Source organism: Thalassophryne amazonica, chromosome 17 (assembly GCF_902500255.1).
Source record: "Thalassophryne amazonica chromosome 17, fThaAma1.1, whole genome shotgun sequence".
Taxonomy (NCBI): domain Eukaryota; kingdom Metazoa; phylum Chordata; class Actinopteri; order Batrachoidiformes; family Batrachoididae; genus Thalassophryne; species Thalassophryne amazonica.
In genome coordinates this window covers 64,586,962-64,598,689 of record NC_047119.1, presented here as the reverse complement: position 1 = coordinate 64,598,689, position 11,728 = coordinate 64,586,962, and the positions used below count along the sequence as shown (strand labels likewise).

The 11,728-nt window shown below is 43.2% G+C and overlaps 1 protein-coding gene across 1 annotated transcript; it reads left to right on the top strand.

Annotated features, from left to right (window-relative positions):
- Nucleotides 1–2,444: 2,444 nt before the first annotated feature.
- Nucleotides 2,445–2,815, top strand: LOC117528907 (histone H4-like). The gene has a single exon (XM_034191530.1). The coding sequence runs from the start codon at nucleotides 2,445–2,447 to the stop codon at nucleotides 2,745–2,747; it is 303 nt and encodes a 100-aa protein (XP_034047421.1). The 3' UTR covers nucleotides 2,748–2,815.
- The last annotated feature ends 8,913 nt before the right edge of the window (nucleotides 2,816–11,728 follow it).

The window sequence follows — 11,728 nt, the reverse complement described above, 5'->3', positions numbered from 1 at the left end:
AGAAGAGAAAGGCAGAATCTGAAGTGCAACATAAAAGTAAGCATAGGCCACAGACATATCGGACAGAGTGGGAGAAAGATCCCAAATTTTCCAGATTGCTGAAACCTGTCCCGGGAAATGATGCCAAGGCATATTGCCGTTGTTGCAACCTTCAAATGGTAGCAGAGAGCACAGTTTTGAAAAACCACGAAAAGTCGAAGAAGCATTCAGAAAAAAAGAAACATCTTGCACCATCTCAGAAGTCGATAGCATACTGCCTACAAAAACCACCTGCAAAACCAAAATTAGATGAGGCTGTGAAGAGTGCCGAGATCAAACTTGCAGGCTTCATGGCAGAGCACAATGTGGCTATGACAAATTCCGACCATTTGGTCTTAGTCTTGAAGGACATTTTCAAAGACTCACAAATTGCCCAAAACATGAACCTTCGACGCACGAAAGCGACTGCCATAACAAACCATGTGATTGGCAATTGTTATACCGAGAGCCTTGCTGAAACTCTGAAAACGAAGAAATTTAGCGTTTTGATTGATGAGTCAACTGACATTGGCAATTGAAAACACTGTGTGTCGTGGTGCGTTTTTTTGATGAGGGACCACAGAGAATTCAGACAAGGTTTTGGAAACTGGTACAGCTCTTCTCCAACACAGACGACCACAGACTCGCAAGAGAGGGAGCCACTGCGGAACGACTATACACAGAGATGATCAAGTCATTCACGGATGCAGGTGTACCACCCTTTTACATTGTGGGCTTCGGGTCGGATGGCTGCAACACAATGATGGGTAAACATAACTCTGTCTCTAGCCACCTCAAGAGTGATTTTCCAGGCATCACAGTGCAGCGTTGTGTGTGCCATTCGCTGCACCTTTGTGCAAGTGAGGCATGTAAACAGCTCCCTCGCAGGTGTGAGGATTTAGCTAGAGACATTTATGGGTACTTCAGAAACAGCGCAAAACCAATTGCGCAGCTACGAGAGTTTCAAGACTTCTGCCAAGTTCAGCCCCACAAAATGCTCAAGCCCGCACAGACTCGATAGCCGTCACTGAATGACGTAGTGAAACGTGTGTCTTTGCAATGGGATGCTCTCCGCCTGTTCTTCACAGATCAGTGGCTTGAGGCCAGACTTACCTCTGCAGAGGCAATCTTCAATTCTCTAAATGACCCGTCTCTGCACCTTTTCTATTATTTCCTCGAGTGGGTGCTACCAAAATTCACAGACCTCAATCAGCACTTTCAGAGTGAAAAAGTGGTAATCACTTCCTTGATGAGCAAAGTCTGTGAGACTTACAAACATCTGTTGCTGACTTTCATGGACATGGACTATGTGATGCGCACTCCACTGAAAGACATCAATATGAAAAATGGCCCAAAGGTCACACTCAGCTCATTGTACCTGGGCATTAAATTGATGCAGCAGGGAAACATTTCCCCAGCCAACCTGACAGACTTCTTTGTGCGCTGGCAGAATTTCCTTCAGATTGCCTGCGGAGAAATCAAGAAAAGATTCGATTTTGATGATGCCCTCTTAACCCACCTTGCATGCCTGTCTCCTGCCACTGCAAATGATGCAAACGCACGCGCTCAGCATCCGTCTCTGCTCCCCCTCATGCAGCAGGTGCCACACTTGATTGACACTTCAGATACCGATCGTCTTCAAGCCATTGAAGACCAATGGAGAAGATTGCCCCTCGTGGGTTTGAGTGAAGATACGAAAGCAATGGATGTGGATGAATTTTGGAATCACGTCTCTAAGGTGGAGGATTTACAGGGGATTGCCATATTCAGTGAACTGGGAAAGTTTTCCCTGGATGTGCTCGTCTTTCCCCACTCCAATGCATCATGCGAGTGAGTTTTTTCCAAAGTGAATCTAATCAAAACAAAACCATGAAATCGGCTCATTACAGACACTCTCAACGGACTTGTGCACAGTTCAGAGTGTGTGAGGAATGCTGGTGGGTGTCACGCCTGTCAATCTACGAACACTGTGCTGCGGTCCATGACTGCATCCAATCTCTACCGTGACAGGAATATTCCCCAACTAACAACATCTGCACAAGTGGCCATGGCATTGGATGACGACAGCGACCTCGAGGTTGAATTTGACTGTTTCTAGTCTGATAATTAACACGTTTGTGTCCCTTCACAGAAAAAAAATCTTTCTAGTCTGGTAGTGCATTTGCTTGTGCATTTGCGTTCTTTTTGTGCCATAGTTTCCCCGTTACTATAGGGATATTGTGAATTACTGTTTAAAAATGTGACATAAAATTCTTTGGAAAAAAAAACAAAAAACGCTAAAATAGCTACGTTGTATGCGTTTTGTTTGTGTACGATAATTTCTCCCAAAATACGATAATTTTGAGGTTTTGGTACGATAGTTGCATATTTCCTATCTGGCAACACTGCGGCTCTGTCAGTTGTGTGTTATTTTGTGTTTGGTTACGATGAGTGGAAGTGGCAAAGGACTCGGAAAGGGAGGCGCTAAGCGGCACCGTAAAGTTCTTCGTGATAACATCCAGGGAATCACCAAACCCGCCATCCACCGTCTGGCTCGCCGCGGCGGCGTCAAACGGATTTCTGGTCTTATCTACGAGGAGACTCGCGGTGTGTTGAAGGTGTTCCTGGAGAACGTGATCCGTGATGCCGTCACCTACACTGAACACGCCAAGAGGAAGACTGTGACCGCCATGGATGTGGTGTACGCTCTGAAGAGGCAGGGAAGGACCCTGTACGGCTTCGGTGGTTAAGCCGCTTCAGTGTCTTTAATGACAACACAAAGGCTCTTTTAAGAGCCGCCCACTGTCCTATGAAAGAGTAAATCTCCTTTAATTGTATTGTTTCACAATCATCACAGCAAAACTGAATCAATTTATGTTCATTGTACGTTGATTTGTGCTACTTCCCTATATTTGTATCATTCCAATCTTTATGATACTATTATCGTTAAACAGTCCCACATCCCACAGGAGTATGATTGCTGCCTTGCTTGCTTTATCAACTGTTGGATCAGGCAGTAAAATGTTTTATTTCCAAACGTCCTTATAGTAATTTGCGGTGATTACGGCCTGTGTCCGTGTTCGCCAGTGTTAACTGACCCTCATCCTTCTGTGGCGACTGCGGTCTGCACAAAACTTCTCATGCAAAAGAGAGGAGCACAGGAAGCCAGGGAGGAGCAAACCAACAGGGGGGACAGGGGGCCAAGGAGCCACAGATGGACGGGCCACCACGCCCGGAGGTCCCTGATCTAGGGAAGGTGCAGGATGAGACCCGAAAGTGGGAGGGCAGCCGAGGAGCCAGGGGAGACAGGCGGGCCCCACAAACCCGGGTGGAGAGGCCGGGGCACGGGGGGCCACGCACACCCAAGCCCCGGGGAAAGGCACCACCCCTTGTCCAGGCACAAGACCACAACCCACCAACGGTAGAGCAGACAGACCCGACTGAAAAGGAACAATATTTTTTTGGCAATAGTCAGTGCTATAAGTATAGTTTTAGATTGTTTAGTTGGCAGTTCAGTAATTGTGTCTCCAAGTAAACACAAATTAGGAGATAAGGGATAACATGCTGGACTCTGAAAAATGATGCCCACCTCTTCCACCATTCGGAAGATTCAGACGGCTTTCGGTGGCTTTTCAGTCGTGTGACTATCCGAGAAATTGTGGAAGAGGTGGGCATGTCTCACATGTCCTGTGAGACTTCAACACCAAGGCGCTTTTGTTCCGCCATCAGTTTCGTGCCCAAGCCATCGGCATGAATTTTGCTGCAGCTCTTTTCATGGCAAAATCTTCTCTCACAGTGGAATGTGCCGAAAAAGTGCTAATGTCCACCTCTTCCGCAATTTCTCGGATAGTCACTCAATGGTCCCACATCACCACAGCGTTCACTTTGGAAGTGATTTGGCCATTTCAGCATGTTGATGGCCGCCCGGAGCGCGGCTCGCTCTCCACCGTTGTGCGGACGTCTTTAAACCGGTTGTACCGCTCCTTAATCCGTGTGATGCCCATAGCATCATCACCGAAAGCCGTCTGAATAATCCAAATGGTTTCCACCTGGCTGTCGCCCAGTTTCTGGCAAAATTTGATGCAGTCGTGCTGCTCCAGTTGTTTTGCCATTTCCTTGCAAAGAAAAAATGATGAGAGACTCCACCCATCCTCACATAAAGGCTGCTTACCAGCAAATGATGCAATCGACAGGCATGAAAAAACTTACGCATGCGCACGAAGGTTCAAGGTTGGCTCATGCAAGCACACGTGATTCAAATCCATCAGGTTTTTGAAAATTAAAAATGTCAAATACTTTTCTAACAGACCTCGTACATGTAAAAATCAGATTGAACAGAGAATCTGCGCTCAGCACTTCCATGACCAGGAATCAAACCTAGACTTAACAGTCCGCACGGAAAAACTGGTCCGCCCGCATTCACTGCATATACGTCGGGCTGAGCTCAACCGTTGATAACTCACTACAATCAAACACAAAGTGCGGCTTTTCCCCTGAAGTGCTCCCAGATGAATGTCCAGGGAGGAGCACGGGGCGACTTCCAGCTTTCACTCACACAGCCCCACCGACCACTGAGGGACACAGCGGGGCTCACTCCCAGCCAGGCACATGCCAGTCTGTGGGCCTCGTGCTCCGCCTCGCTGGAGGACTTTCATTCATCCAGGAATAGTTTAGGGGGAAATCCATACTTTGAGTGTGCCGTGGTGTGCGATCACAGTGCAGTGTCGGAGGTTCCAAATTGGCCAATTTTTGATTATGACTTGAGAATTCTCACACTTGTCTTTACCGAGGGACTGGAAGTATGGAAGCACATTGTATGGAAGCGATTTTACACACACACACACACACAAAATAAACAAATAAAAATAGCATGATCTCGTAATTACGAGATCATGATGTCGTAATTATGAGATCTTTTCTTGTAATTACGAGATCCTGATGTCGTAATTATGAGATCTTTTCTTGTAATTACGAGATCCTGATGTCGTAATTATGAGATCTTTTCTTGTAATTACGAGATCCTGATGTCGTAATTATGAGATCTTTTCTCATAATTACGAGATCAGGGGTCAAATTTTTTTAGTATTCAGACAGTTAGGATGGATTAAATGTGCTGCGCCTGTCGAACAACACTGAGTGTAGCGGGTCAGATGACCCAGATGACGGTCTAAGATGGCAGCCCCACGGCTCGTCAGCGCCAATAGACAGCAGCAGTCATACTACTGATAGATCATACCTGTGTTAAAGGTATTGTTACTTATGGGAACATTATTGTAGCGAAAGTATTTACAAATATAATGCAATCTGTATATAACAAAACGAATGAGATTTTGGCTCCGATAACCTTTCATTTATAGATACTGCATGCAAATTAAACTGTGTGAGTCCCCGTCTGTGATTGGTGGATGGTCTCAGGGGCATCCGTGTGTTTTTATTAGACTTTTCTGCATAAACGACACACTGTTGCATCGTTGACTTAGAAAATTGTCTCGTCTTTTCCACCCCGACATTTGCCATTTGGACATTTATGGGGTCCTTATTGTCGGAAAAGTATTTACAAATGTGTATTTTGATCTCTTCGAGGGACCAGCCACTGCGGTTAGCGATGTCATTGGTGCTTGCGCCCTCTGGTGGAGGCACACAGACAAGTCTCCACACACTCACAAATCGCTGCACGCATTTACATATATATATATATATATATATATATATATATATATATATATATATATATATATATATATATATATGCACTGCTAAGCTTCTGAGATCTGACAGGATCAGGCTGATACAGAGCAGACAGGTGTCCCGTCGAGATGAGGTGCGTCACCCTACTGCGCATGCGTGTGCATGCTCACATCGCTCTACCCCGGACTTGAAGACGTCACCCGTCGAGATGAGGTGCCTCGCGCAACTGCACGTGGAGATGATGTAACTCGCTCGACGTGCAACTGCGCATATGCATTTATTTTTTTTTGTATTTTTCCGTCAAAGTTTTTTTTTTATTAATTGCATTTAGTGTATTTATAGCCTAGTAAGTAAAACATTTTCTGTAGTTTACGTTAGGAGCATAAATGTATGTATATTAGAGGTGGGCGGATCGATCCTAATATCGATAATATCAATACCAGTGCTGGTATTGATATTGAATGATCCCCGTGTAAAAAGATCAATACTCAAGCTTTTTTCTCTCCCACACGAACTGACTGCTGCACATGCAGATTCATTAAAGTCTACTCTCTGTCTGTAAGAGCAGCACACGATTGACGGCAAGACGTATTCCATAATGCGGAGAAAAACGTGAAGTGGCTTTGGACAGCTTTGGCATCATTTGGAATCATATATACAGTTAATCAATGTCACTTTTTTGTTTCTTTGAACCACTCACTCATCTGCTCTTCAGCATTGCATCATCTCATGTAAGAAGACGTTTCATTGTTTTTATCTCTTCTCTCCTCCCACCTTATATTTATTTATTTATTTTTATTTTTTATTTTTTGTATTTTGTGTTTTTCAAGACAGTTAAGTAGAAATGTTATTACACATTACAGCTACAAACAACAGATACCTTGACACAAAGTGCTTCAAATCCATAAATGGCAACAGCTCAAATACCACCGACAAAGTAGCCAGAATTGCATTTAACACAGTGGAACTGGCGATTCATACGTAGCGCAACCTGGTTAGGGTTCGGGATTTTTCTTCTGTTTTCTCTTTTGTTGTTTTGCCCTATGTATTATTTATTTTTGTTGTGTTGTGTTTTTTTGTCCCCTTTTTATTTTTTGGTCGGAAAGGCGTGGCACGTGTGTGTGTTGAGATGAGGAACTTACATTCAAGATAACAGTTGCAAAGTACTACTAACACGTGTCTTCGCTTAGTGGAAACACCATCGAAGGTGTATAATGGAGCTTTGCATATCTATAAATGAGTGGTTACACTGGTCTAAAATATTTAGAAGTTGTCTGCTTCAGAAATAAAATGTGCTATTTGTCATGGATTTTGTCATGTTGAATTCAAATATGACAATAACAACGGCTAAATGGCTACTGTTTCCAAGATATACAAGGTTTTACATTTTGCTTTTACTTAATTATATTGTGTTAACAGTAGAGTTTTCATGAAAAATCATAACAACACAAAAATCAGTAAAAGGAATATATATTAATCCTTAGTAGCACAGTAGTAGCATTTCTTAACATTTTCATTCTCCGTGACTCAAAATGAGTAAAGTCTGACCGTCTTTATTTCAGAGGCACTTTGGCTGTAGACCAGTGTTATTGGAGCCAAAACCTCATTTATTTCTTTAAATGCAAAGTGCATATATGTACAGAGTCTCTGACAGGATCAGGCTGATACAGAGCAGACCGGCCTGGTGTGAAAGGCCCTTAACGCGCAGAACTGTAGCAAAAGTTACGTGTAAGAACACATCCAATCGAGTGGCCCGATTTTCACAGACACATGGATACACACGCACAGATTTTTTTTATGCATTTGTGGATCTGTTTACACACGCACAGATATGCATCTGCAAATACTTTTGCTGCAATAATGGCCCCATATCCCTGCAACAGGAGGAGAAACCAAGCGTGCAAGTCTATACTGTGAGGCATCAACTTTGGGACAAACAAATCTGGCCCATAAACAAATAAGCAGCCAGGTCCAAGTACCTATGAAAGAGGAGAGACAGATCAGAGTACCAATAAGAGGAGAAAGGTGTGAAGAACAGCACCAAACATTTGCTCAGCAGGTAACTCGGTTGTCATCTGACTTACATCCACCTGAAAACGACAGTGAGAATAACAAACGCTTAGATCCTAGGGAAGAACGGGTTTCACCCGCTCACGAAGAAGAACCATCGAGCGAGGTTAGGCGGTCACTCAGAGCCAGGAAACCAAGACAGATGTTCACATATCCAGCATTAGGGGAGCCACACACTCAATTTTGTTGTGGTCTCTCTTGGTGTATGCGTGCATTTGTGTGTGTGTGTATATATATATATATATATATATATATATATACACTCAACAAAAATATAAACGCAACACTTCTGGTTTTGCTCCCATTTTGTATGAGATGAACTCAAAGATCTAAAACTTTTTCCACATACACAATATCACCATTTCCCTCAAATATTGTTCACAAACCAGTCTAAATCTGTGATAGTGAGCACTTCTCCTTTGCTGAGATAATCCATCCCACCTCACAAGTGTGCCATATCAACATGCTGATTAGACACCATGATTAGTGCACAGGTGTGCCTTAGACTGTCCACAATAAAAGGCCACTCTGAAAGGTGCATTTTTGTTTTATTTGGGGGGCGGGGATACCAGTCAGTATCTGGTGTGACCACCATTTGCCTCTTGCAGTGCAACACATCTCCTTCGCATAGAGTTGATCAGGTTGTCAATTGTGGCCTGTGGAATGTTGGTCCACTCCTCTTCAATGGCTGTGTGAAGTTGCTGGATATTGGCAGGAACTGGTACACGCTGTCGTATACGCCAGTCCAGAGCATCCCAAACATGCTCAATAGGTGACATGTCCAGTGAGTATGCCAGCCATGCAAGAACTGGGACATTTTCAGCTTCCAAGAATTGTGTATAGATCCTTGCAACATGGGGCCGTGCATTATCCTGCTGCAACATGAGGTGATGTTCTTGGATGTATGGCACAACAATGGGCCTCAGGATCTCGTCACGGTATCTCTGTGCATTCAAAATGCCATCAATAAAATGCACCTGTGTTCTTCGTCCATAACAGACGCCTGCCCATACCATAACCCCACCGCCACCATGGGCCACTCGATCCACAACATTGACATCAGAAAACCGCTCACCCACACGACGCCACACACACTGTCTGCCATCTGCCCTGGACAGTGTGAACTGGGATTCATCCATGAAGAGAACACCTCTCCAACGTGCCAAATGCCAGCGAATGTGAGCATTTGCCCACTCAAGTCGGTTATGACGACGAACTGGAGTCAGGTTGAGACCCCGATGGGGACGACGAGCATGCAGATGAGCTTCCCTGAGACGGTTTCTGACAGTTTGTGCAGAAATTCTTTGGTTATGCAAACCGATTGTTTCAGCAGCTGTCCGAGTGGCTGGTCTCAGACAATCTTGGAGGTGAACATGCTGGATGTGGAGGTCCTGGGCTGGTGTGGTTACACATGGTCTGCGGTTGTGAGGCTGGTTGGATGTACTGCCAAATTCTCTGAAACGCCTTTGGAGATGGCTTATGGTAGAGAAATGAACATTCAATACACGAGCAACAGCTCTGGTTGACATTCCTGCTGTCAGCATGCCAATTGCACGCTCCCTCAAATCGTGCGACATCTGTGGCATTGTGCTGTGTGATAAAACTGCACCTTTCAGAGTGGCCTTTTATTGTTGGCAGTCTAAGGCACACCTGTGCACTAATCATGGTGTCTAATCAGCATCTTGATATGGCACACCTGTGAGGTGGGATGGATTATCTCAGCAAAGGAGAAGTGCTCACTATCACAGATTTAGACTGGTTTGTGAACAATATTTGAGGGAAATGGTGATATTGTGTATGTGGAAAAAGTTTTAGATCTTTGAGTTCATCTCATACAAAATGGGAGCAAAATCAAAAGTGTTGCATTTATATTTTTGTTGAGTATATATATATATCATCATCATCTTTATTTGCCAGACTCAGAGTCCAAAAAGAACATACACAACACAACACAACTTAAAAAACAAATATACAATTAAAAATTTAGACATTCATACCAGTACTTCCACACTGGTGACTGGTACCTAATTGCACTGAAGCAGGGATTAACCAGAAGAATTATCATGGTGTTCTGAGACATTCAAGCGCCTAATGAATTTGTACATCAAGTTTCTTATCAGTGCTCTGAAAGTGCTGACCCCTGCATTACAGAACAGGGCACTAGCACTACAACATCTTGGTCTCCTGAGTAAAATCTTTAAACAGTCATTATAGGCAACCTGTAACTTCTGTAGACTTGCCTTCTTAAACTTTACCCATAGGGGTGCAGTTTATAGTGGAGTGCAGTATGCTTTAAAAAGTTTGATTTTGAACACATGAAATTTCCGAGACAGGATATTAGCTTGTGCATACAACATGCGACATTGTCTATAAATATCATTATCATCAGATATCTGGTCTGTGATATAGTGACCCAGATATTTGGTTGTCTTACAAACACTCAAAGCTTGTCCTAACAGATAGAAATCTGGAAAACACCTTTTTGTCACCTTTAGTTCTCCATACCAAGACAAGACTTTTTTTGACATTATATTTCACATCATATTTCATCCCATACTTAGAACATATATTCAGTAGCTGTTGAAAGCCAGGAGAGAGTATTGCCAGGTCATCCACATACATAAAGTGATTTATCAAGGTGTTACTAATCATACAGCCAGTTCTGCATGCATTTAGTTGTTTTGATAAATCATCCATGTACAGGTTAAATAAAGCTGGTGAAAGTAGCCCCCCCGATGCACACCATTACTCACACCAAACGGAGCAGAGACACTGTTACCCCATTTAACCTACATTCTCTGTTTGGCATACCAATAAGACAGGATCCTTACAATGCTATCAGGTACACCCCTTTGGCTCAATTTCTTAAAGATTTACTCTGTCAAATGCCTTAGATGCATCAATAAAACCAATTAAAATAGAAGAATTCTGCCTCATGTACGTGTGTCACCTCTTTGCTTTAAAACCAAACTGATTAAAAGTGGTGCCTAAATACTGAGTAAGGCGTTCAAGTAATATTTACTCCAGGACTTTTGGCACTACGCTGGCTAAGGCTATTGGTCTATAATTATCCACACTTCCTACCTTGCCAGCCTTATCCTTTATAACAGGCACTAATGTAACAGACAACATAGATTCAGGCAACAGTCCATGAGTCATGAAGCCTGTAAAACAAATGGCAAGAAGTGCAGCAGTCTTAGGGGTTGCAAACTTAAGGTGTTCTGCTGTAATATGGTCAGTGCCACTCGCTTTATTATCAGCAAGATCTTTTATTGCCTGATAAACTTCATTAAAAGTAATTAATGTATACTTATTGGATATATCATTCACTTCATCATCATATCATTGGTGTCTAACCAGATCCTTACTCTGGATGGCATTACCCTGACCTCTAGTAATACTGTGAGAAATCTTGGAGTCATTTTTGATCAGGATATGTCATTCAAAGCGCATATTAAACAAATATGTAGGACTGCTTTTTTGCATTTACGCAATATCTCTAAAATTAGAAAGGTCTTGTCTCAGAGTGATGCTGAAAAACTAATTCATGCATTTATTTCCTCTAGGCTGGACTATTGTAATTCATTATTATCAGGTTGTCCTAAAAGTTCCCTAAAAAGCCTTCAGTTAATTCAAAATGCTGCAGCTAGAGTACTGACAGGGACTAGAAGGAGAGAGCATATCTCACCCATATTGGCTTCTCTTCATTGGCTCCCTGTTAATTCCAGAATAGAATTTAAAATTCTTCTTTTTACTTATAAGGTTATGAATAATCAGGTTCCATCTTATCTTAGGGACCTCATACTACCATATCACCCCAATAGAGCGCTTCGCTCTCAGACTGCAGGCTTACTTGTAGTTCCTAGGGTTTGTAAGAGTAGAATGGGAGGCAGAGCCTTCAGCTTTCAGGCTCCTCTCCTGTGGAATCAGCTCCCAATTCAGATCAGGGAGACAGACACCCTCTCTACTTTTA

Coding starts and splice junctions, on each gene's coding strand:
- LOC117528907 (XM_034191530.1), top strand. CDS start 2,445: ATGAGTGGAAGTGGCAAAGGACTCGGAAAGGGAGGCGCTAAGCGGCAC.